Source organism: Schistocerca cancellata, chromosome 2 (genome assembly GCF_023864275.1).
Source record: "Schistocerca cancellata isolate TAMUIC-IGC-003103 chromosome 2, iqSchCanc2.1, whole genome shotgun sequence".
Classification (NCBI taxonomy): domain Eukaryota; kingdom Metazoa; phylum Arthropoda; class Insecta; order Orthoptera; family Acrididae; genus Schistocerca; species Schistocerca cancellata.
Genome location: NC_064627.1, coordinates 52,098,378 through 52,126,094, shown reverse-complemented (window position 1 = coordinate 52,126,094; position 27,717 = coordinate 52,098,378). Strand labels below are relative to the sequence as shown.

General features: G+C 46.1%; 1 protein-coding gene across 1 annotated transcript in view; it reads left to right on the top strand.

Annotated features, from left to right (window-relative positions):
- Positions 1 to 27,717, top strand: part of LOC126150768 (uncharacterized) — a 204,676-nt gene that overhangs the window by 86,659 nt on the left and 90,300 nt on the right. The window contains exons 3-4 of the mRNA XM_049915897.1: positions 8,501 to 8,685; positions 23,047 to 23,158. Of these exons, the coding sequence (XP_049771854.1) occupies positions 8,501 to 8,685; positions 23,047 to 23,158 (297 nt within the window). The remainder of the gene's footprint in view (positions 1 to 8,500; positions 8,686 to 23,046; positions 23,159 to 27,717) is intronic.

Here is a 27,717-nt window from a genome sequence, read left to right as displayed (position 1 = left end):
AGCAAGAGAGCCATCTATCGACTCGTTCTCCAGACGTTGGTGTAAGACTGGGTCGTCTTCTCGAAATTAACTAAGGGTCCGTAAGTATGATCGATGTCAATCTCGGCTTCTTCGTCTATCTCATCTCTCACCCGTCACACCCCATCTGGCCAGCGGGTCGGTAAATGTAAGTCGCAAGTAATTAGCGAAGTCTTGCCTATATTTCTTATGCTGTTGCTGCTTCGTGTGTCCATCCAGGAGAAAATGCCAAAAATCAATTTTGTCCTTTTCCGATTCGTTATACACGTAGTCCACCACCATTCCCCGTACCCATGTCACTGCATTGGTTTTTTGGACCGGAAAATAATATTCTTGGGGGAACAAAAGGGTGTCTGATGAAATTGTGTGAGGGGCGGAGTGTAACAGGAACGCCAATATCTGTTGTGCCAAGTGCCACACTGGAGCCGTCCCACTACATGCTAAACGACGTTCATCAGTGTCCACTGTTGCGCAGCCTAAACATAGTGGAGTGTCTGCCAAATGAATCGCGTGCCGCCGTTGATTCGTTGCGAACTTCCAATTTACCACCACATACCATGTTGAGCGTACCGACGTTGGGAGGTAAACGTTCCGTATAACGCGCCATATCTGTCGCCAGTTCTTGTCTGGGTACTTCGTTTCCAGGGTATTCCTGGGACACCGGCGCAGTAAGATCATCTGAGCTACCGAAGCACGACTCACGCCCGGTCCTCACAGCTTTACTTCACTTAAATGTGTTCAGATATCTTCGGCAAAGATGTTGTTGTTGTTGTGGTCTGGTTTGATGCAGCTCTCCATGCTACTCTATCCTGTGCAAGCTTCTTCATCTCCCAGTACCTACTGCAACCTACATCCTTCTGAATCTGCTTAGTGTATTCATCTCTTGGCCTCCCTCTACGATTTTTACCCACCACGCTGCCCTCCAATACTAAATTGGTGATCCCTCGATGTCTCAGAACATGTCCTACCAACAGATCCCTTCTTCTAGTCAAGTTGTGCCACAAACTTCTCTTCTCCACAATCCTATTCAATACCTCCTCATTAGTTATGTGATCTACGCACCTAATCTTCAGCATTCTTCTGTAGCACCACATTTCAAAAGCTTCTATTCTCTTCTTGTCTAAACCATTTATCGTCTATGTTTCACTTCCATACATGGCTACACTCCATACAAATACTTTCGGAAACGACTTCCTGACACTTAAATCTATACTCGATGTTAACAAATTTCTCTTCTTCAGAAACGCTTTCCTTGCCATTGCCAGTCTACATTTTATATCCTCTCTACTTCCACCACATATATAAGAAAACAATATGTGACGGGCAAGTTGGGACAAATTTGTGGAAGAACACCATAAAAGGTGGTTCGTGAGAAAATAAGGGCACCTACAGTTCTGGCATCAGTAGGAATTCCAGGGCAGAAGTCGTTAACAAGCGCAAGAGTATAACGGTCAAGGTACTGCAGGATGTCCTGTTTCCGGACGACAGCCTAGAACAGGCCAATCCGGCCCAAGTCCAGATCAGACTGTTCTTGGAGACACAATACGTAAACGAAACGCCAGTTTATCCGTTTTCGTCCCTAGAAGTAGCGCAGAAAATAGTTAAAATGAAAACCACAAACCCTCCAGGGACCCGATGGTATCCCCGTCGAGGTTCTTTAAATCGTTGCAAACAAAATAGCAGCAACTCTGACCAGGTTGTACAACAAATTCCTGGAATTGCGGCAATTCCCTGAAATTTGGAAGCAGGCAAAGGCGATAATTCTAAGAAACAGGACAGGGACCCACGTGAATTCAAATCTTACCGGCCTATATGTCTGTTAGATACGTTAGGAAAGACTTTAGACAAATTGCTCTGTTCTCGACTGGAAATTCATTGGGAACTAAGAGATACGCACGGGTGACATTTCGACTTTCGTCAGGGGTGTTCCAAAGAGGACGCCATCAATCTGGCGGCCGAATTTGCCTCCTCGTTTACCTTCTCGTACCTCCTAGGCGTAATGGTAGCTGTAGATGGTGCCTTTGACAGCCTGTGGTGGCTGCCATTGTTCTCTCACTTGCGGGAGATACGGTTCCCAGGTCCGCTATACTGTAGTCTGAGGCATTACTGTGTGAAATCTTATGGGGCTTAACTGCTAAGGTCATCAGTCGCTAAGCTTACACACTACATCTACATCTACATCTACATCTATACTCCGCGAGCCACCTTACGGTGTGTGGCGGAGGGTACTTATTGTACCACTATCTGATCCCCCCTTCCCTGTTCCATTCACGAATTGTGCGTGGGAAGAACGACTGCTTGTAAGTCTCCGTATTTGCTCTAATTTCTCGGATCTTTTCGTTGTGATCATTACGCGAGATATATGTGGGCGGTAGTAATATGTTGCCCATCTCTTCCCGGAATGTGCTCTCTCGTAATTTCGATAATAAACCTCTCCGTATTGCGTAACGCCTTTCTTGAAGTGTCCGCCACTGGAGCTTGTTCAGCATCTCCGTAACGCTCTCGCGCTGACTAAATGTCCCCATGACGAATCGCGCTGCTTTTCGCTGGATCATGTCTATCTCTTCTATTAATCCAACCTGGTAAGGGTCCCATACTGATGAGCAATACTCAAGAATCGGACGAACAAGCGTTTTGTAAGCTACTTCTTTCGTCGATGAGTCACATTTTCTTAGAATTCTTCCTATGAATCTCAACCTGGCGCCTGCTTTTCCCACTATTTGTTTTATGTGATCATTCCACTTCAGATCGCTCCGGATAGTAACTCCTAAGTATTTTACGGTCGTTACCGCTTCCAATGATTTACCACCTATGGCATAATCGTACTGGAATGGATTTCTGCCCCTATGTATGCGCATTATATTACATTTATCTACGTTTAGGGAAAGCTGCCAGCTGTCGCACCATGCATTAATCCTCTGCAGGTCTTTCTGGAGTACGTACGAGTCTTCTGATGTTGCTACTTTCTTGTAGACAACCGTGTCATCTGCAAATAGCCTCACGGAGCTACCGATGTTGTCAACTAAGTCATTTATGTATATTGTAAACAATAAAGGTCCTATCACGCTTCCTTGCGGTACTCCCGAAATTACCTCTACATCTGCAGATTTTGAACCGTTAAGAATGACATGTTGTGTTCTTTCTTCTAGGAAATCCTGAATCCAGTCACAAACCTGGTCCGATATTCCGTAAGCTCGTATTTTTTTCACTAAACGTAAGTGCGGAACCGTATCAAATGCCTTCCTGAAGTCCAGGAATACGGCATCAATCTGCTCGCCAGTGTCTACGGCACTGTGAATTTCTTGGGCAAATAGGGCGAGCTGAGTTTCACATGATGATAACCTAAATTGTCCTAAGTACAAACACACACACCCATGCCCGAGGGAGGACTCGAACCTCCGTCGGGACCAGCCGCACAGTCCATGACTGCAGCGCTGAGACCGGTCGGCTAATCCCGCGCGGCCATTTCTGTGTAAAACGGGCGGTGCGGGTGACGTCCCCGATACAGTTGTTACGAAGAATGTCACCGAAGGATGTACCCGGGGCTCAGTATGTGTCCCTGTCGAACATAGAGCCACTGCTGTAGTCTCTGCAGGTAGAAGCATCGATATTGGGGCCGTGGCCTACGCCGACGATCTGTTGTTCCTGGTGAAGGGCAACAGTAGAGTATAGTTGGAAGATAGGTGCAGGACCGCAATAAGTATCTTAATGGACCATTGTAATCGAACAAAAACGAGAGTAGCACCTCATTAGTCATGTTACATCATGCTAAAGGGGAAACTGACTACAGACCCCCACACTTAAGAATAAATGAAAGTGTAGTCCACCGCGACAAGTTTCTAGATGTCCGGGAGTATACCTGGATCAGGGATGGAACTTTGGAGCACATATTGAGCAAGTAGGTAGAAAAGCTCCAGCGGTGAAGCACAAGCTGATTACTATAGGGCTGTGATGATTTCATGTCTGTCCTCATACTATCAAGCCATATCACGTAAACATAATGGCTTCGATGGTGAGCTATGGCCCCAGCCTATGGTCCCACAGCTTGTGAAGCCGTCCATGACTTAAGAAGAATACGAGGCCGGCCGGAGTGGCCGACCGGTTCTAGGCGCTTCAGTCTGGAACCGCGCGACCGCTACGGTCGCAGGTTCGAATCCTGCCTCGGGCATGGATGTGTGTGATGTGCTTAGGTTACTTAGGTTCAAGTAGTGCTAAGTTCTAGGGGACTGATGACCTAAGATGTTAAGTCCCGTAGTGCTCAGAGCCATTTGAACCATTTTTTGAAGAATACGACGCAACATACTTGTAAGATCGATTCGGGCCTTTGTGACATCGCCGGCTTACGATCTACTGGTGATTATGGGCTTGTGCCCAGCGAATCTGACAATTCTTCATAGAGCCGCGAGTTACTGGTTAAAGAAGGGAGACGGAGAAACAGTAGGACACATTATGGGGCAACACTTGACAAGTAAAACAGAAATCAAAAATGAAGTAATTAATGTTTGGCAAGATCAGTGGAACAACTCGGATACTACAAGAAGGATTCATGCAGTCTTCCCAGGTATAAGAGAAAGGCTTAGACTGAAATACCTTCAGCCCAGCAAAGGACAGCGCATCTTCTTACAGGACGTGGCCCCTACACTGTGTGTCTTCACAGGATAGAGAGAACGGAATCAAAAGGTTGCGACTCTGGGGCGAATCCGTGTACGCCAGAACATTTGTTATTTGACTGCCCTGTTCTCACTCAAGTCACAGAATGTGACAGGAGAAACGTAACTACACATGATGTACGACAACGTATCTTTAACCAAGAAACATTCTGCATAATAGATTAGCTAGCAAGGTCTCAAAACACTCGCAGACTTTATACATACGCAACCAAAACAAACAACTCTCTGAATACGGAAAAGTCACGAGGATGGAGTAACACGCCGAGGTGCGCGCTGGATGCTCCCCTCGCGTCTATGATGGGACTGGGACTGGAACATCGACGGAATGCCGTCGGGTGGACTGGCTGCCTACATAGCGCTGGACAGGACGCCTTGGACTGAATCCTCCGTCGAGTTGTTGGCGCCTTTTATTCTTTCTGAAATATTAGAAGTAGGTGGCTGTTAGTAATGTAGTAATAGAAATTAGTAAATAGAGCGCTTATGCAGGATAGTAATGGTAATCGGAAATGTTGAAAAAAAAAGGGAACTTAAGGCAGTGGTTGTACCTAATTAGTAGCCGGCCCCCGCCCCCACCATTAGGCACGGTAACCAAACAAGTTTAGCTTGTTAAGACTAAGTAGGGCGGGAAGAAATTTGTTAAATATCGTACTTGTAATGTGGTCTTTGCAAAGCAAGAATAAAGTTCTAATTGTAATGCAAGTTAGAACCATTGTAAAGATAGTAAATTCTTTTTTGTTGATTTTACAACCCATACGTGTAATTAGGGGTAGACCTTAATTGTAAGAAATAATGAAAAAAAAGAGTTCTTGAAACTTTGTAACTCTGGAGTTTGACGGGATATTTGGCGTCTGTTTTCAAGACTCTTGCAGTTCGAGTCCTTCAGCATCTCCACGACGCTGTAACTTCCCTTTTGGGTAGGGCGGGCGTTAAGGCTGCTCTAACATTGGGATAATTTGTTTAGATAAGTTGCAATCTATCTAGAAACTCTAAAATTGCAGGTTGTGTAGTTACACTACCACCACAAAAAAATGGTTCAAAGGGCTCTGAGCACTATGGGACTTAACATCTGAGGTAATCAGTCCCCTAGAACTTAGAACTACTTAAACCTAACTAACCTGCCCGAGGCAGGATTCGAACCTGCGACCGTAGCGGTCGCGCGGTTCCAGACTGTAGCGCCTAGAACCGCTCGGCCACCCCGGCCGGCACACTACCACCACACCTGCCTGATTTTTTTCATTCTCGTTGAACAAAAGGACAGCGCCTAAACATAATCAATAAGTCGAAGAACAACCAAGTGGCCATTGTACCCGACTGGGTAGGGCATAATGATCACACAGCTAAAAAGAGGTAAATACATTGTGAAAATTGATTTTAAATTTGAAGACGTAGTATATTGAGGGAAGAAAGTACTTATTTACAGTGGAAATCAAATCGCATTGAAATGTTGAGCTACGTCTCCGTGCTTGCACTTCAAAATTTTCTTTTGCTTTAATACGTAAAAATGTTTCGCCACAACCGTGGCATCCCCAGCGTTTTCTCTTTTACTTTTATTTTATTTCACATTGTGTGTAGCAGACAGCAGATACAGTCTCTATATATAAAAAGGCAATGTTCTCACCGGCTGAGTCACACACTGAGCCACTGTGTTGATTCTATACTGTAGGCGTCGTTTAAGTAAGGGATGAATGTTTTCCTTTTTTTTTTTAAAAAAAAAAGAAACATGTCGCTATTAAGGCAATTTTGAAGCTAGACCTACAAAAATTGGTATTGGTTTCTAGCTCAGAAGTAATGAAACACGTGTTTCAACATTTCATTGAAATGTAGCCCTTATGGGGAAAAAATAGCGAATGAAAGTGGTTTTGAAAATAAATCATTATTAAAGACGTACTAAAGTATTTTTAGATCTAGATCTATGAAAATTGGTATTTGTAAAAAATACGTGTTCCAGTGTCTTTGGAAATTCAGCCCCTGAGGAGTCATTTATGAAGTTTTTCATTATGAAAGCATTTTAAACTAAAATCTATGAAAATTTGATTGTGGCTTCTTTTTCGGAAATAAAAAAATTCTTGATTCACTATTTTTGGAAACTGAACCCTGCAAAATTGTTTGTATCTATTTATTGGCAATGACGTGTTTCGGCCTCGTGAGGCATCATCGAATTAACGTAAGAAGTAATGTGGTAAGCCAATGTCCGTCCTTTAATGGCAGCACATATAATTTACCTGATCATGATAGGATAAAGTTTCCTCAGAATTTTTATCTTAATGCCATGTGCTGGCGTTAAAGGACGTTCTTACGTTGATCTGATGGTGCCCGACAAGGGCGAGACGGATCTTGCCAATGAATACGCTACTGGCCATTAAAATTGCTACACCACGAAGATGACGTGCTAAGGACGAGAAATTTAACCGACAGGAAGAAGATGCTGTGATATGCAACTGATAAGCTTTTCAGAGCATTCACACAAGGTTGGCACCCGTGGCGACACCTACAACGTGCTGACATGAGGAAAGTTTCCAACCGATTTCTCATACACAAACAGCAGTTGACCGGCGTTGCGTGGTGAAACGTTGTTGTGATGCCTCGTGTAAGGAGCAGAAATGCGTACCATCACGTTTCCGTCTTTGATAAAGGTAGGATTGTAGCCTATCGCGATTGCGGTTTATCGTATGGCGACATTGCTGCTCGCGTTGGTCGAGATCAAATGACTGTTAGCAGAATATGGAATCGGTGGGTTGAGGAGGCTAATACGGAACGCCGTGCTGGATCCCAACGGCCTCGTATCACTAGCAGTCGAGATGACAGGCATCTTATCCACATGGCTGTAACGGATCGTGCAGCCACGTCTCGATCCGTGAGTCAACAGATGGGGACGTTTGCAAGACAACAACCATCTGCACGAACAGTTCGACGACGTTTGCAGCAGCATGGACTATCAGCTCGGAGACCATGGCTGCGGTTACCCTTGACGCTGCATCACAGACAGGAGCGCCTGCGATGGTGTACTCAACGACGAACGTGGGTGCACGAATGGCAAAACGTCATTTTTTCGGATGAATCCAGGTTCTGTTTACAGCATCATGATGGTCGCATACGTGTTTGGCGACATCGCGGTGAACGCACATTGGAAGCGTGTATTCGTCATCGCCATACTGGCGTATCACCCGGCGTGATGGTATGGGGTGCCATTGGTTACACGTCTCGGTCACCTCTTGTTCGCATTGACGGCACTTTGAACAGTGGACGTTACATTTCAGATGTGTTACGACCCGTGGCTCTACCCTTCATTTGATTCCTGCGAAACCCTACATTTCAGCAGGGTAATGCACGACCGCATGTTGCAGGTCCTGTACGGGCCTTTGTGGATACAGAAAATGTTCGACTGCTGCCGTGGCCAGCACATTCTCCAGATCTCTCACCAACTGTAAGCGTCTGGTCAATGATGGCCGCGCAACTGACTCGCCACAATACGCCAGTCGGTACTCTTGATGAACTGTGGTATCGTGTTGAAGCTGCAATGGCAGGTGTACCTGTACACGCCATCCAAGCTCTGTTTGACTCAATGCCCAGGCGTATCAAGGCCGTTATTACGGCCAGAGGTGGTTGTTCTGGGTACTGATTTCTCAGGATCTATGCACCCAAATTGCGTGAGAATGTAATTACATGTCAGTTCTAGTATAATATATTTGTCCAATGAATACCCGTTCGTCATCTGCATTTCTTCTTGGTGTAGCAATTTTAATGGCCAGTAGTGTAAATAAATGTATGGCTATCCCTGAGACGCCTCTGACAGCCGTGTGGTGTCCCCGCAGGCCTGGTGCTGGGCGGCGGGCTGCGCGCGTGGCTGGAGCAGATGGGCCGGCTGCGGCTGTCGCAGCTGCTGGAGATGTACTACTCGCCGCGCGGCGTCGTGCTGGACGCGCAGGGGCAGCTGAGGGCGTGCCAGCGTTCCGGCGTGCTCTCCACCGCCGGCTACGGCCTGCGCCTGCGCAACGAGGTCAGCCTCCCCCACTGTGCTCCCCTCGCTCGAGGAGAACACGGCAAGTGCCACAGCCCGATTTCCCAGAAACTTCGCTCAGTGGGAGAAGATCCAAAATAAGTGAACACGTGGCTCGGCTTATCCGTAGGTAGTTCACCGTTTCTCGGAAAATGGCGGTCAAAGCTTTCGAGGTAGTTTGTGTGACTTTTAGCGAGCGAATAGTACAATCTTTTTTAATGTTGCTTAAAATCCATCTTGACTGCAAAAAAAATTTTTTTTATTATTCATATGACCGGTTTCGGTTCATTCAGAACCGTCTTCAGATCTGTAAAAATAATTATACTAATTTACCATTTCACAGAAGCAAATGTTTTTCATCCTATCTAATCAACATCAAATGTACCAGAACGTACCTGATATTTCAGTTACAGGAGTAACCCGTCCAAATCCAGCAACTTTCACATGCTACGTCACATAAAATTGGTTGGCAGAGTGCACGTCATTTATATTGATTATAGCACTATTACCGACAGGTGGCGTCTGGTACATTTGTTACATTCCATTTGTACATACTGTATTCAGTAGATCTTTTTATATTAAAAACGTCGTTGACGTGGCCCTCCTGTGCGGCCCTCTTGCCCGCGGCGATGGACATCAGACGACTGAGCGCACCGCGACACAACACCAAAATGGCGGAAACCACGGAAGCAGTCCGTAGAGGAAAAAAAGTTCACACCAGCACCATAGATATATAAATCGCCCTATGCTTTTAGATCGTATAAAAATGATAATTTTACTGTTTTTTAATTCCTGACAAGTACAGATTTTAACTTTGACATCTACATATTTTAGCCAAATATTTTTAATATAAAAAGATCTACTGAATACAGTATGTACAAATGGAATGTAACAAAATGTACCAGACGCCACCTGTGGGTAATAGTGCTATAATCAATATAAATGACGTGCACTCTGCCAACCAATTTTATGTGACGTAGCATGTGAAAGTTGCTGGATTTGGACGGGTTACTCCTGTAACTGAAATATCAGGTACGTTCTGGTACATTTGATGTTGATTAGATAGGATGAAAAACATTTGCTTCTGTGAAATGGTAAATTAGTATAATTATTTTTACAGATCTGAAGACGGTTCTGAATGAACCGAAACCGGTCATATGAATAATAAAAAAAATAATTTTTTGCAATCAAGACGGATTTTAAACAACATTATAAAATCACTGATTGCTGTTATCCCATAAGACATTATATCTGTTTTTGCAGTAGTACAATCGATACCGTAACACAGCGGCTCGTGACGCGATTTCACACTTCTGCGCCACGTGTTCGAAACCAAATCATTACTTTCCTTTTAGTGTTTCAGTTACCCGTGTCCGTAGAAGATTCCTCCACGAATGCTTTCCAATAAAGAGGATGAATTACCAAAAACTTGGGCCGAAAACATTACGGAAACTGAAAGAGCTTGAGCGGACGATTTGGATGGGATACGGTTAATGGAAAGGGGACATACAATTCAAGGTTTATTTCCCCAAAACAATTAATTAATTGTAATAAATTATACTGTGGCTTACAAATTACAGTTACACAAACAAATCGAGCTGCTTACAATACGAGGTAATAAAAATGTTATATGCCACAGGTGAACATAGAAACTTATTTGTGTCGTTTGAATCACTGCGAAACAAACTGTTTAAAATTTGATACATTAGCAAATAATCATTGTGCATTAAAGTACATACTTTCACCTAATACAGTTAAATTTTGTAATGTGGCGCACAAATGTATAATTTACAATTAAATTTTTAGTCGAAGTTACTCCTTCCTATACCTTCTTTAAAAGAGTGATAAAATTTCCAAAAGGCATCTGAATTAAAAATGCCCTAAAACCCTTAACACAACAACACGTACATGACTAGCTCAAATAATAAATATATGTACGGCAAAGCCCACCTTTGCTTCCTTACTGAAAGTTTGCTGATTTCAACAGCGCAGACCACATTCAAACTCTAGCCAACATGGGCTGCTTGCCGGTCAAAACATGTTACGACTGCGGCAGCGGGCAAACTTACATAGGTAATAAAATAACACAGGCCACCTAGCAATCTCACCAAAATCAGTTTACACGAAATAAGAAGAGGGGGTGTGGGGGTGTGGGGGGGTGGGAAACATAGTAAATACCATACGCAAGTGCACTTGCTCTCAATTAATGACAAATCCGGGATAGGCCCGGCAATATTGCACTTGAGCGCTAGTAGCCAAAATAAGGTTGACTGATACCAAGGTCTGACGTCATCTTAGGGCTAACTGGCACAACAAATAAATAAGAGTAAAATAACAAGCAAATGGCAATGCCCAAGAATTTAAATAGGATTAAGTACACACGAGGCTAAAATCAATTGCTAGCACCTTGGACATCGTCTGAGGCTTAATTCACACTACAAATAAATAAAGGTAAAAGAACAGGCAAATGACAATGTCTAGCAATTTCAATAAAAATAAGTAAGCAGAAGGCTAAAAGCAATTGCTAGCAACTTAACAAGCACATATAAAAATATCAGATTGCTGCCACATCACAAACGGAACAGGCGCGCGCGCAGTCCCCAGCAAGCCAGAAAACGAATAACACACACTCCAGCAACCGTGCCAGCCTGACCACAGTAATTTCAACTCAGAATCAGGGCGCGTGAGCACACCAGGTCCACGCTAAACCGGCGGGATCAGGAATTTTCTCTGCCTCGTGATGACTGAGTGTTGTGTGATGTCCTTAGGTTAGTTAGGTTTAAGTAGTTCTAAGTTCTAGGGGACTGATGACCTCAGAAGTTAAGTCCCATAGTGCTCAGAGCCATTTGAACCACGCTAAACACACACTGCCAAATAATTCCCAGCAACAGATACAGCTGCCCCCCGGGTGGGGAAACGGGGGCGACGACTGGGCACACACCAGCAGAAAACTCGACGCCTAGACTCCGGCCAAAACGGAATCAAGTAGAAAATATAAACAACAGCTGAAGTAAGGTGAAACGAACCCCGCCACGCAGACCGGACACAGCAAACACACAGACAGCCTGCCCTGCAGTCCTTACAACTCCTGCGTGTGGAAACCCAAGCGGTATCGTGGCACCCTTTTCAGAGGCGGAAAACCTCGAGCGATCGCGCGCGGGGATCCGTCAGTTGTCCACTACAGCACATCGCCAACACGCCACACCGCCCAACGGCCAAATCAACGAGGCCCGCCAACAAAGAGACCACACCTCCGCGCCGGGGCTGAAGTCAAAATACTGCCAGCTCGGTGCGAATCCAACTGCCGAGCCGAGCGCGCGTGGCCCTCCGCGAGACGATACGGCCTTTCTGACAACTGGACGACACTTGGACCAGCTCGTCGCTAGGATGCAACAGCAACTTGCTGTAATGGAACGCTGGGCGCTGCACAATAAGATAACGATCAACCCGACGAAGACGGCAGCCGTTCTGTTCAGACGGAGGAAACCAGTTCTCAACGACAGACTCCAAATAGCTGACCAATTTATCCCATGGTCGCCGGGAGTGAAGTATCTCGGTGTCTACCTTGACAAAAAATTACTCTTTACGCAGCATATTGACGACAAGAAGACGGCAGCCCAGAAGATGGCCAGGTCGTTGATTCCGTTCCTGAAGAGTAAGGATCTCAACCCTAAGACTAAACTCCAATTGTATAAGGCAACGGTGGAACCCACAATGTTGTATGGCTCCACCTCGTGGGGAACTACGTGCGTCTCCAACTACAACAAACTCCAAGCGCTGCAAAACATTTGCTATCGATGGATCACAGGAGCTCCATGGTGGACAAGAAACGTCGACATCCGCACCGCACTCCACGAGACTACTGTACAAGAGAAGGTCCGTGACAAGGCTCTACGAGTTTTTGACAAGATCGATGCCCTTAAGGACGAAGTTCGACAATTACAGTCGGTAGGAACGGTAAACCCTGCAAGATGGCACAAGTATCGCGTACCGAAGTCAGTAACGTTTCACCCGCCATAGGCAATTTGTCATAACACGAGGAAGCAGTCACACATAACAGCCTTGACACATTTCACCCTCCACAGGAGATAGACATCACCAAAGACAGCAGGCTAAAGGACCCATTGCGTGCCCAAGGCGAAAAACCCTCCAGAGGGCAGCAGCCGCCTCAGCGCCTGCGCAGGCCGAACCAGCCGGAAACAGAAATACAAGTCGCTATCGATAGTGCCGGATACGCAACGCGCCAGAGAAATAGCACAGTGCTCTTGATGTGCAGTTTTCACAGAGTGGATTGGTTGTCAGGGGCTCGTACTGTTAGCCAATTAGCAGATTACAATACTGCTTTAAAGTGTACCTTTTGTGCAAACATACACATTTTTAATTGGAACTATGCCCCTTGGCATCAACAAACTAAAGTCGGGTGAATTAGAGTGTCTGTGGTGTTTGTTGCAGGGTTGTGTACGAGTCATTTACGAGATGTGGTATTTTGTAAAATTTCCATACCGACACTTGTTTGTGCCATTCAACCTGCGTAGTTGCTAGGTGCGATGTTGTTAATTTCGCTTACAGTGTGCTTGTGTGTTCCCTGTGTTGTGGCGTAGCAAGACAGCCACGCCACTCGGAAGTAGCCGAAAGGCACGCGTTAAGCTCACGCAGATGGGCGTGAGGTCTGAAACAGGATACGTAATGAATGCTATAAAGAAAAGTACGTAGCTCCAGGAATACTTAACTTTAATCCATCATATGTATACAGCATTCTTGATGATACAAGTGAGACTCTCTCCAGAAATGGTTAATGGCGCCTTGCTAGGTCGTAGCCATGGACTTAGCTGACGGCTGTTCTAACTGTCTCTCGGCAAATGAGAGAAAGGCTTCGTCAGTGTAGTCGCTAGCAAAGTCGTCGTACAACTGGGGCGAGTGCTAGTACGTCTCTCTAGACCTGCCGTATGGTGGCGCTCGGTCTGCGATCACTGACAGTGGCGACACGCGGGTCCGACATGTACTAACGGACCGCGGCCGATTTAAAGCTACCACCTAGCAAGTGTGGTGTCTGGCGGTGACACCACACCCTGAGAGCACTGCGACTTGTTACTCGGTTACGAAAATTGGTAATTTGTGGTAAGTTCTATGGGGCCAAACTGCTTGGATCATCGGTCGCTAGACTTACACACTACTTAATCTGACTTAAACTAAGTTACGCTAAGGACAACACGCACACCCATGCCCGAGGGAGTCACTCGGTTAGTGTGTGACAGTCCAAGCAGCAGGTGGTGAGTGGACAATGGGATTTACCACAGCAGAAAAAGCCGACATGCTCATGTTGTCTGGAGAGAGTAAGAAAAACGCAATTTGTTCTTGTACCGTGTATGCGGCAAGATATCCGAATAGACGTCAACAGTCTCGGCTATTACATAGCAACCTCTTCAACCATTTACGTGAAGGTCGTAGCACAACAAGTTGACAGTGTAACACAGGGAAACAAGTGACGGTGGAAAAGGAGGAAATCAATGTACTCGGTGCTGACGGAATTGATCCACACGTCATCAGCTCCTGCGCAATCGCACGAGGAAGTGACTCGACTCAGGCAATCGTTCTACGCACTCTCCATCGGTATAGGTTGCATCCCTACCACATCTCCCTCCATGAAGAGCTGCATGGCAACTACACTCCTGGAAATTGAAATAAGAACACCGTGAATTCATTGTCCCAGGAAGGGGAAACTTTATTGACACATTCCTGGGGTCAGATACATCACATGATCACACTGACAGAACCACAGGCACATAGACACACGCAACAGAGCATGCACAATGTCGGCACTAGTACAGTGTGTATCCACCTTTCGCAGCAATGCAGGCTGCTATTCTCCCATGGAGACGATCGTAGAGATGCTGGATGTAGTCCTGTGGAACGGCTTGCCATGCCATTTCCACCTGGCGCCTCAGTTGGACCAGCGTTCGTGCTGGACGTGCAGACCGCGTGAGACGACGCTTCATCCAGTCCCAAACATGCTCAATGGGGGACAGATCCGGAGATCTTGCTGGCCAGGGTAGTTGACTTACACCTTCTAGAGCACGTTGGGTGGCACGGGATACATGCGGACGTGCATTGTCCTGTTGGAACAGCAAGTTCCCTTGCCGGTCTAGGAATGGTAGAACGATGGGTTCGATGACGGTTTGGATGTACCGTGCACTATTCAGTGTCCCCTCGACGATCACCAGTGGTGTACGGCCAGTGTAGGAGATCGCTCCCCACACCATGATGCCGGGTGTTGGCCCTGTGTGCCTCGGTCGTATGCAGTCCTGATTGTGGGGCTCACCTGCACGGCGCCAAACACGCATACGACCATCATTGGCACCAAGGCAGAAGCGACTCTCATCGCTGAAGACGACACGTCTCCATTCGTCCCTCCATTCACGCCTGTCGCGACACCACTGGAGGCGGGCTGCACGATGTTGGGGCTTGAGCGGAAGACGGCCTAACGGTGTGCGGGACCGTAGCCCAGCTTCATGGAGACGGTTGCGAATGGTCCTCGCCGATACCCCAGGAGCAACAGTGTCCCTAATTTGCTGGGAAGTGGCGGTGCGGTCCCCTACGGCACTGCGTAGGATCCTACGGTCTTGGCGTGCATCCGTGCGTCGCTGCGGTCCGGTCCCAGGTCGACGTGCACGTGCACCTTCCGCCGACCACTGGCGACAACATCGATGTACTGTGGAGACCTCACGCCCCACGTGTTGAGCAATTCGGCAGTACGTCCACCCGGCCTCCCGCATGCCCACTATACGCCCTCGCTCATAGTCCGTCAACTGCACATACGGTTCACGTCCACGCTGTCGCGGCATGCTACCAGTGTTAAAGACTGCGATGGAGCTCCGTATGCCACGGCAAACTGGCTGACACTGACGGCGGCGGTGCACAAATGCTGCGCAGCTAGCGCCATTCGACGGCCAACACCGCGGTTCCTGATGTGTCCGCTGTGCCGTGCGTGTGATCATTGCTTGTACAGCCCTCTGGCGGTGTCCGGAGCAAGTATGGTGGGTCTGACACACCGGTGTCAATGTGTTCTTTTTTCCATTTCCAGGAGTGTATTATGAGACTCAGGGGCATTAAGTCAGGATACTCCAGATGTATCATGTGTATTGTTTAGTGGCGAAGCCACATTTACCAAACACGGCCAGGTAAACAGCCGAAACATCCACTGTTCGTCTGTTGACACCCCCCTTTTGTTTCGTTAGCTGGAACGTTGTTGTCCATGGAGTGTAAACGTGTTGTGTAGGATAGTAAACCATCAGCTCATAGGCTCGCTTTTCATAGATTAAACACTGAACGCGGACATGTATCGCAGCCTCCTAACAGACCATCTTTCACGTGTACTAGAAGACGTTCCTCTGCAGACTAGAAGGAACTAGTGGTACCAACGTGATGGCTGTCCAGCCCATAGTACTACAGTTTGACTTCAAGAATTTTTCCGAATCGTTGCTTTGGACGCAAAGCGCCTGTGCCTTGGTCGGGCCGTTCCCCTGATTTGACGCTGTAGACTATTTTCTGGGGGAAAACTGAAACACGCTGTCTGCAAGGACATACCAGCCACACCCGATGATATGCAACGAAGTATTGCTACAGCCTGCTCTGACATTTCAGCTGAAATGCCAGCTCGTGTGCAACAGTCGTTCTATAGCAGACTGGAAGTGTGTATTGCCGCTTCCACTGGTAATTTTGAACACAATTTGTTATAGTCAGTTGTCTCGTTACTGGTCAGAATCCACGTTACTTAGTGTATGACATGTGCTGTTCTTTAGTATATGCTACCTCAGGTATTGTACAAGTGTCGGTATCGGAACAGAATCCTGCAACAAACGCCGCTGTCATTCTAATTTGCCAAACTTTAGATTGTTAATGTCAGTAGCCTTTGCTGCATTTAAAAAAATTGCACAAAAGACACAATTTCTATTATTACAATCTGTTGATTGGCTAACACTATTATCAATACATTCTGTGAAAACCGCACACCAATAGCAGTTTCCATTTCCTCAATATTTGCGGTGCAAGTTTTAGGTGATTTGGTCTGTAAAATCAAACAATGCCGTCTTTTTTCGCCCACTAATTGTATTTCTGGCGAATGAATTAAAAAAACCTAAATAAAAATAAATGAATGAGATAGATATTTGAAATTGTTATCGGTGAAATTCCTGTAGTGTATCTTGATTCATAACCATTTGCAAGCGCCAATTTCCAGTAGTGTGATCCGCTATGGACGGTTTGCCAAGAAATTGTTTCCAGTGCGTGGAATCTTCAGCAATGTTTACGACGTTTCTCTCCCGAGTGAGATTCGTACGAAGAAATATCCTGCGCGCGATGCTCGTGGTGTTCGGAATTTCCGTTTCGAATGTTTCTACGATCAGTATCATCCAAGGGAATGTACCAAATCTTCTTGAAGAATAAAAATTAGAATAAAGTGTAAAAAAAGAATGAAATACAACATGAAAAAAAGTGTTGCATCACTTCGGTTCCGAGAGTTCCGGCACCTGTACAGGAAATTGGAATAGAGATCAACATAAACATCATTTCCACCCTTTTTATTGCTCATGAAAACACACATTGCATGTTGTACCACCATACAGCGAGACCTTCAGAGGTGGTGGTCCAGATTGCTGTACACACCGGTACCCCTAATGCCCAGTAGCACGTCCTCTTGCACTGATCCCACTGATCCATGGCTGTATTCGTCGTGGCATACTATCAACAAGTTCATCAAGGCACTGTTGGTTCAGATTGTCCCACTCCTCAACGGCGATACGTCCTAGATCCCTCACAGTGGTTGGAGGGTCACGCCGTCCATACAGAAAAAAGCACTCTGGCTTCAAGCTACAAGGGTCCCATTGGGACCATCCGACCGCCATGTCATCCTCAATGAGGATGTAGATAGGAGGGCTGTGTGGTCAGCACACCGCTCTCCCGGTCGGCCAGTCGGTGTGATGGTTTTCTTTGACCAGAGCCGCTACTATTCGGTCAAGTAACTCCTCAATTGGCATCACGAGGCTGAGTGCAGCCCGAAAAATGGCAACAGCGCATGGCGGCCCGAATGGTCACTCATCCAAGTGTCGGCCACGCCCGACAGTGCTTAACTTCGGTGATCTGACGGGAACCGGTGCTACCATTGCAGCAAAGCCGTTGCCTGGTCCATAAACAGCCCTTTTCAGTCCCAGGCATAGGGTTCATGTCTGGAGAACATGCTGGCCACTCTAGTCGAGCAACCTTGAAGGAAGTCATTCACAAGATGTGCAAGATGGGAGCGAGAATTGTCGTCCATGAAGACGAATTCCTCGCCAATATGCTACCGATATGGTTGCACTATCGGCCAGAGGATAGCATTCACGTATGGTACAGCCGTTACGGCGCCTTCCATTACCACCAGCGGCGTACGTCGGCCCCACAGAATACCACCCCAAAACAGCAGGGAACCTCCACCTTGCTGCACCCGCTGGACAGTGTGTCTAAAGCGCTCAGCGTGACCGGGTTGCCTCCAAACGACGATTGTCTGGTTGAAGGCATATGAGACACTCATCGGTGAAGAGAATCTATGCCAGTCCTGAGTGGTCCGTTCGGCATGTTGTTGGGCCCATCTGTACCGCGCTGCATGGTGTCGTGGTTGCAAAGACGGACCTCGCCATGGACGTCGGAAGTTGCGCTTCATGCAGCCTATTGCGCACAGTTTGAACACGACGTCGTGTAGCTGCACGAAAAGCAGCGTTGCTGTCAAGGTTCCTCCGAGCCAGAATCCTTAAATAGCGGTCATCCACTGCAGTAGTGTCCCTTGGGCGGCCTGAGCGAGGCATATGTTCGACAGTTCCTGTCTCTCTGTATCTCCTCCATGTCCGAACAAAATCGCTTCGGTTCACTCCGAGACGCCTGGACACTTCCCTTGTTGATAGCCCTTCCTGGCACAAAGTAACAATGCGGACGCGATCGAACCTCTGTATTGACCGTCTAGTCATGGTTGAACTACAGACAACACGAGCTGTGTACCTCCTTCCTGGCGGACTGACTGGAACTGATCGGCTGTCGGAATCCCTCACTCTAATAGCCGCTGCTCATGCATGAGTGTTTACATCTTTGGGCGGGTTTAGTGACATCTCTGGACAGTCAAAGGGACTGTGTCTGTGATACAATATCCACAGTCAACATCTATCTTCAGGAGGTCTGGGAACTGGGGTGACGCAAAACTTCTTTTGATGTGTGTATAAGAATATGAGAAATCAAAAACATTATAAACCTTGCAAATAACATTCACATATACATTACATAATAAATGTATGACGCTTATTGTGAAACTCAGTTGTAATTTCTCAATTAATATAAAGCCCTCGTAACCTCTGACTTGATAATAACATTCCTCTGGTAACCTTTTACAGACATGGGCAGATAGATGAAAAAAAAAAAATAAAATCAAACAATATGAATGAAAACAATAATCGGGTTTCGAAGACCGGGCGCAAAAATGAGGAACCGCAACCCTAGCCACTGCGCCACCATTTCCGCTGAAGTAAAGTGCACTAAAAGGTACCTACGATACGTCAAAAACTTTGATCGTCATATTCTCGGGAACGGTCGAGTATCCACAGGTAGCCCAAGACACGTGTTCACTTATTTTGACTCTTCTTCCACCGAGCGTAGTTTCTGAGAAATCAGGTTATGGTAGTTGCCGAGTTCTCCTCGTCAGAGTCTAGCGTAGTGTGGCTAAACGATCTTTGCAAGCATACAGAGTCCCCATAAAGCTCGACTGTCACTTCAAAAAATTAGGTAGCACATCGAGGTTTGTTGTAAAACATTTAGCAGCTCTCAAAGTTATTTGCTGTTATGCCAAAGTTCCAGTGTTCGTCCCAATTGTCACTCGTAGAACACGAATACAGTCGGTGTGCGGGTCAGTGTTACAGAATCAACAGTTATGATTGCGGCATTCATTCGTGCAAAAAGGTATTACGAACACGCCACGCTTGACGCAACCCCATAAAAAGAAGTCCAATGGCGTGAAACTTGGACAGCGGGTGGTGTCATGTGACCGGACCTTCATGACCCATCCACATGTCATCCTGTAGCATCATCATGCTGGAAGATAATGGGCCGGCCGGGGTGGCCGAGCGGTTTTAGGCGCTACAGTCTGGAACCGCGCGACCGCTACGTGTCGCAGGTTCGAATCCTGCCTCGGGCATGGATGTGTGTGATGTCCTTAGGTTAGTTAGGTTTAAGTAGTTCTAAGTTGTAGGGGACTGGTGACCTCAGAAGTTAAGTCCCATAGTGCTCAGAGCCATTTGAACCATTTGGAAGATTGTGGTCGGCTGTAGCTCTTCCATGTGTGTTAGCAGGAACTATCTGCTCGTGCATGTCCAGGTAACGATTTCCGCGAAGAAAACTCGGCCTATCAACTATCGCTTTATGGAATACCAAACATTATGTGAGATTTAAAACTTTCCTGGCGTTCATATTGTTCCACAAAATTTCGGGCGAACTGCCAGGTATTTGCAACTTCCTGCCACAATATTTCGGCGTAGAGTCTGCTGGCCATCTTCATGTGATATTAGCGAAAACTCCCTGAGCTCCGGTATTTAGGACCCCTCCGGCACTTGCGTGCTGGATTCACTTGGCGTTGTGGAAACTCGCCGCATCGATATCAATTCGATTGTCTTCCCGCGGTTCCATCACAGAACTACGCCGGCTACGGAGGACACGAAGTTTCTCTACGGACTTGATTCCAAGCCGAATTCAACTCGAAACCGCCGTCACCATTAATATGAGACTCATTGTCAGACAGCGGTATTTCCATGGATTCATTAATAATAGAACTCCAAAAATTAGACGTATGGGCCACGGTTTTTGTCTCATTGTCATTCAAGGCATAACCAGTGGAAATACAGTGTTCGGCGATGGCAGACTTACAAGGCTGCAGAAGGCGAGTATGCCGCTGATGTTCTACAATTAGATCTCATTGCAATAGGTGAATTGTTTTTGAAAATAATTACTAAACAACTGCTAAAGGATTTTTTAAGGATACATGTATGGCAACTGGTATTTGACTTCTCGGTTAGAAACAAATAAATATGTGTTTCAATGTTTCTGGAAATTCAACACCTAAGGAAGTGCAATAGGGGTTGAGAATTTTTAAGAAAATATGTCATTGCATGTAAAAAAATTTACAGCTAAATTTATGAAAACTGGCATTTCATTTCTCGGTTAGATATAAAGAAATATCTGCAAGGGGCATGACAGTTGCAATGGAAATATCCCCACAAGAACGCAAAAGGCATGATGAACAAATACTTTGGTCTCCAGCTACCAGAATGGCTTTTTGGTCAGAAATATATTCGAAGAAGACCATGCTTAGCGTGAAAAGCCTTAATTAGCGTGAAAAGCTTATAATGTGTTGCATTTTGTGAAAAATATAAAAATTCGATTAAATAGAAACAAAAAAATCTCTGTAGGTCACATAAGCTACGCGAACGAAGCAGCGGACGTTAAGCTACTAAGAACGTAAATTGAGAAAGTGATTTTCGTTAAATAACCTTCCTGTAAGTGCAAAAGTAAGCTCTATTGAAGGAGAAAAATGAAAAATACAGTTCTTATATTATCTGCTGCATGATTGGGTGGGGGGTGGGGGAGGGGGGATGCATAATGGATAAGATAAGCAGGCTCCGCCACGCAGAGAAACCTGTTGAATCCCGAAGATTCCAGCGATCGGCCGAAACTTCGAATAGCAAAGAAATCTGAACAGGATTGTGACGCGGCCTAACGACTCACGACTAACTACTGTGCCTGAGATATCTGCCTCAACACACGTACACAGTTTCTTATATTAGTACCTGACTTATTGCATTAAAGCTTTAACGAAAGATTATACTTTCTAATGGGTAAATTATGACGGTCTATTACATTAATACTGAAAATGAACTTATTTCCGCTAGAATACATTATATACGCCACCTGCAACTGAGACAGGATGACGAGTCTAGACCTTTAGTGATACAGATAACTAAGAATTATAACAAACACAATAGATGTAGAGGATATAGTCTTGTCTGATGAACCATTTTGCAAAATCGATTTTATTTAAAGTAAGCTCTTCTTAATACCTGTGGCACGTCAATTTTGGGTGCAATTAGTAAATTTCCTCTGGTATAAAAAGAGTGGGCAGTTCTTTCAAATTCTGAAGGTGGCAGGGGTAAAATACAGGGAGCGAAAGGCTATTTACAATTTGTACAGAAACCAGATGGCAGTTATAAGAGTCGAGGGACATGAAAGGGAAGCAGTGGTTGGGAAGGGAGTGAGGCAGGGTTGTAGCCTCTCCCCGATGCTATTCAATCTGTATATTGAGCAAGCAGTAAAGGAAACAAAAGAAAAATTCGGAGTAGGTATTAAAGTCTATGGAGAAGGAATAAAAACTTTGAGGTTTGCCGATGACATTGTAATTCTGTCAGAGACAGCAAACGACTTGGAAGAGCAGTTGAACGGAATGGACAGTGTCTTGAAAGGAGGATATAAGATGAACATCAACAAAAGCATAATGAGGATAATGGAATGTAGTCGAATTAAGTCGGGTGATGCTGAGGGAATTAAATAAGGAAATGAGACACTTAAAGTAGAAAAGGAGTTTTGCTATTTGGGGAGCAAAATAACTGATGATGGTCGAAGTAGAAAGGATATAAAATGTAGACTGGCAATGGCAAGGAAAGCGTTTCTGAAGAAGAGAAATTTGTTAACATCGAGTATAGATTTAAGTGTCAGGAAGTCGTTCCTGAAAGTATTTGTATGGAGCGTAGCCATGTATGGAAGTGAAACGTGGACGATAAATAGTTTGGACAAGAAGAGAATAGAAGCTTTCGAACTGTGGTGCTGCAGAAGAATGCTGAACATTAGATGGGTAGATCACATAACTAATGAGGAGGTATTGAATAGGATTGGGGAGAAGATACGTTTGTGGCACAATGTGACTAGAAGAAGGGATCGGTTGGTAGGACATGTTCTGGGGCATCAAGGGATCACCAATTTAGTATTGGAGGGAAGCGTAGAGGGGAAAAATCGTAGAGGGAGACCAAGAGATGAATACACTAAGCAGATTCAGAAGGATGTAGGCTGCAGTAGGTACTGGGAGACGAAAAAGCTTGCAGAGGATAGAGTAGCATGGAGAGCTGCATCAAATCAGTCTCAGGACTGAAGACCACAACAACAACAATCTATAACTGAAACTGAACGAAGCATAAAGACAACTGTGAGCAGCGACGCCGATAGCACACTGCCGCGACATTCATTATCACGCTCTGTTAGCCATGTGCCGGTGAGAGTGTCTGCTGAGTGGTTCGGCTGTTCCAGACGCTGAACATGGCCCGGCTGCTGTACATGCGGTCTGACGGGCCGCAGCTGAGCGACGCGGCCATACAGAACTACACCAACTCGTCCGTCGGCGCCTTCTCCAGCTACTACCGTGAGTACCACGCACTGCAGCTTTCGTGAGTCATCGGTCTTCTGACTCGTTTGATGGGACCCGCCAGGAATTTCTCTCCTGTGCCAACCTCTTCATCTCACAATAGCACTTGCAACCTACGTCCTCAATTATCCGCTTAATGAAGGCAAGGCCTCCAGTGCAGATTTTATACCTGTCAGGTTACTTTCACAGCATGCTGATACAATAGCTCCGTATCTATCAAATACACTCATGGAAATGGAAAAAAGAACACATTGACACCGGTGTGTCAGACCCACCATACTTGCTCCGGACACTGCGAGAGGGCTGTACAAGCAATGATCACACGCACGGCACAGCGGACACACCAGGAACCGCGGTGTTGGCCGTCGAATGGCGCTAGCTGCGCAGCATTTGTGCACCGCCGCCGTCAGTGTCAGCCAGTTTGCCGTGGCATACGGAGCTCCATCGCAGTTTTTAACACTGGTAGCATGCCGCTACAGCGTGGACGCGAACCGTATGTGCAGTTGACGGACTTTGAGCGAGGGCGTATAGTGGGCATGCGGGAGGCCGGGTGGACGTACCGCCGAATTGCTCAACACGTGGGGCGTGAGGTCTCCACAGTACATCGATGTTGTCGCCAGTGGTCGACGGAAGGTGCACGTGCCCGTCGACCTGGGACCGGACCGCAGCGACGCACGGATGCACGCCAAGACCGTAGGATCCTACGCAGTGCCGTAGAGGACCGCACCGCCACTTCCCAGCAAATTAGGGACACTGTTGCTCCTGGGGTATCGGCGAGGACCATTCGCAACCGTCTCCATGAAGCTGGGCTACGGTCCCGCACACCGTTAGGCCGTCTTCCGCTCACGCCCCAACATCGTGCAACCCGCCTCCAGTGGTGTCGCGACAGGCGTGAATGGAGGGACGAATGGAGACGTGTCGTCTTCAGCGATGAGAGTCGCTTCTGCCTTGGTGCCAATGATGGTCGTATGCGTGTTTGGCGCCGTGCAGGTGAGCGCCACAATCAGGACTGCATACGACCGAGGCACACAGGGCCAACACCCGGCATCATGGTGTGGGGAGCGATCTCCTACACTGGCCGTACACCACTGGTGATCGTCGAGGGGACACTGAATAGTGCACGGTACATCCAAACCGTCATCGAACCCATCGTTCTACCATTCCTAGACCGGCAAGGGAACTTGCTGTTCCAACAGGACAATGCACGTCCGCATGTATCCCGTGCCACCCAACGTGCTCTAGAAGGTGTAAGTCAACTACCCTGGCCAGCAAGATCTCCGGATCTGTCCCCCATTGAGCATGTTTGGGACTGGATGAAGCGTCGTCTCACGCGGTCTGCACGTCCAGCACGAACGCTGGTCCAACTGAGGCGCCAGGTGGAAATGGCATGGCAAGCCGTTCCACAGGACTACATCCAGCATCTCTACGATCGTCTCCATGGGAGAATAGCAGCCTGCATTGCTGCGAAAGGTGGATATACACTGTACTAGTGCCGACATTGTGCATGCTCTGTTGCCTGTGTCTATGTGCCTGTGGTTCTGTCAGTGTGATCATGTGATGTATCTGACCCCAGGAATGTGTCAATAAAGTTTCCCCTTCACGGGACAATGAATTCACGGTGTTCTTATTTCAATTTCCAGGAGTGTATATAAAACCGCTCCCTCATTCATAGATCCGTACCTATGGACTGCAAAACTGCTCAAGTCACACCAATACCCAAAAAGGAAAGAAGAAGTAATCCGCTGATTTACATCTACATCTACATCCATACTCCGCAAGCCACCTGACGGTATGTGGCGGAGGGTACCTTGAGTACCTCTATCGGTTCTCCCTTCTATTCCAGTCTCGTATTGTTCGTGGAAAGAAGGATTGTCGGTATGCCTCTGCGTGGGCTCTAATCTCTCTGATTTTATCCTCATGGTCTCTTCGCGAGATATACGTAGGAGGGAGCAATATACTGCTTGACTCTTCGGTGGAGGTATGTTCTCGAAACTTTGACAAAAGCCCGTACCGAGCTACTGAGCGTCTCTCCTGCAGAGTCTTCCACTGGAGTTTATCTATCATCTCCGTAACGCTTTCGCGATTACTAAATGATCCTGTAACGAAGCGCGCTGCTCTCCGTTGGATCTTCTCTATATCTTCTATCAACCCTATCTGGTACGGATCCCACACTGCTGAGCAGTATACAAGCAGTGGGCGAACAAGCGTACTGTAACCTACTTCCTTTGTTTTCGGATTGCATTTCCTTAGGATTCTTCCAATGAATCTCAGTCTGGCATCTGCTTTACCGACGATCAACATTATATGATCATTCCATTTTAAATCACTCCTAATGCGTACTCCCAGATAATTTATGGAATTAACTGCTTCCAGTTGCTGACCTGCTATATTGTAGCTAAATGATAAAGGACCTATCTTTCTGTGTATTCGCAGCACATTACACTTGTCTACATTGAGATTCAATTGCCATTCCCTGCACCATGCGTCAATTCGCTGCAGATCCTCCTGCATTTCAGTACAATTTTCCATTGTTACAACCTCTCGATACACCACAGCATCATCTGCAAAAAGCCTCAGTGAACTTCCGATTTCATCCACCAGGTCATTTATGTATACTGGGAATAGCAACGGTCCTATGACACTCCCCTGCGGCACAGGCCCATATCACTAACGTTGATTTGCAGTAGCATTTTGGAACATATACAGTGTTCGAACATAAAGAAGTACTTCGAGGAAAACGATTTATTGACACCTAGCATGGATTCAGAAAATATCGTTCTTGTGAACCACAACTAGCTCTTTATACTCGTGAAGTAATGAGTGCTATCGACAGGGGATGTCAAATTGATTCCATATTTTTACATTTCCAGAAGGCTTTCGACACCGTTCCTCACAAGCGTCTTCTAACCAAACTGCGTGCCTATAGAATATAGCCTCAGTAGTGCGACTGGATTCGTGATTTCCTGTCAGACAGGTCAGTTATGAGTAATAGACGGAAAGTCATCGAATAAAATACGAGTAATATCCGGTGCTCCTCAAGGAAGTGTTGTTGTTGATATATATTAACGACGTAGGAGACAATCTTAGTAGCTGTCTTAGATTGTTTGCCAATGAAGCTGTCATTTACCGTCTTGTAAAATCGTCAGATGAGCAAAACTAATTGCAAAATGATTTACATAAGATACCTGTATGGCGCGAGAAGTGGCAGTTGACCCTGAATGAAGAAAAGTGTGAAGTTATTCACATGAGTACTGAAAGAAATCCGCTAAATTTCGATTGCACAATAAGTCACACAAATCTGAAGGCTGCAATTTCAACTAAATACTTGGGATTACAATTACGAATAATCTAAATTGGAACGATCACATAGATAATGTTATGGATAGAGCAAACCACAGACTGCAACTCATTGGCAGAATTGGCAGAACACTTAGAAGGTGCAATAGGTCTACTAAAGAGACTGCTTACACCGCGCTTGTCCGCCCTATTCTGGAGTACTGGTGTGCGGTGTGGGATCCGCATCAGGTGGGACTGACGGATGACATAGAAAAAGTTCAAAGAAGGGCAGCTCGTTTTGTATTATCGCGAAATAGGGGAGATAGTGCCACAGACATGATATGTGAATTGGAGTGGCACTCATTTTCGTTGCGTCGGGATCTTCTCATGAAATTTCAATCACCAGTTTTTTCCTCCTATTGCCAAAAAATTCTGTTGGCACCCACCTACATAGGGCGAAATGATCATCCCGATAAAACGAGAGAAATCAGGGCTCGCACAGAAAAATTTAATTGCTCGTTTTTCCCGCGCGCCGTTCGAGAGTGGAACGGTAGAGAAACAGCTTTAAGGTGGTTCATTGAACCCTCTGCCAGGCGCTTTATTGTGAATAGCAGAGCAATCACGTAGATGTAGATGTAGATGTAGATATATTCCAGTATTTGTCTTCATCTTCGGTTTTTACCCTATACAGCTCCCTCAAGTACAATGGAAGTTATTTATTGACGTCGTAACACACGTCTTATCTTCCTGTCCCTTTTTATTGTCAAAAACTTCTGTATCTTCTTCTCCTCGCCGACTCTGCAGAGAACCTCCTCATTTTTTACCATACAAGTCCACTTAATTTTCAACATTCTTCTGTAGCACCACTCTTCACACATTTCGAACCTCTTCTTTTCGCGTTTTCCTACAATCCAAGATTCGCTACGATACAATGCTAAATTCCAAACGTACATTCTGGGATATATCTTCCTCAAATTAAGCTTGATATTTGATACTAGACTTCGTTTGGCCAGGAATGGCCTGTGTTAATCGGCCTTTTTTTATCAGCTCTTTCTATCGTCTGTCGTGTGTCGTTTTGCTTCGACGGTAACACAGTTTCTTCACATCGTCTTCTTCGTGATCAACAGTTATAATGTTGCATTTATCGCAAATTTCAGTTCTGCAACTACTCATTACTATCGTCTTGTTTTGGTTTAGTTTTGGGTCCACAGTAGTTTGTCGTTAGACTATTCAATTCTTTCAGCGGCTCTTGTAATTGTTCCTTACATTTAGTCAGCATA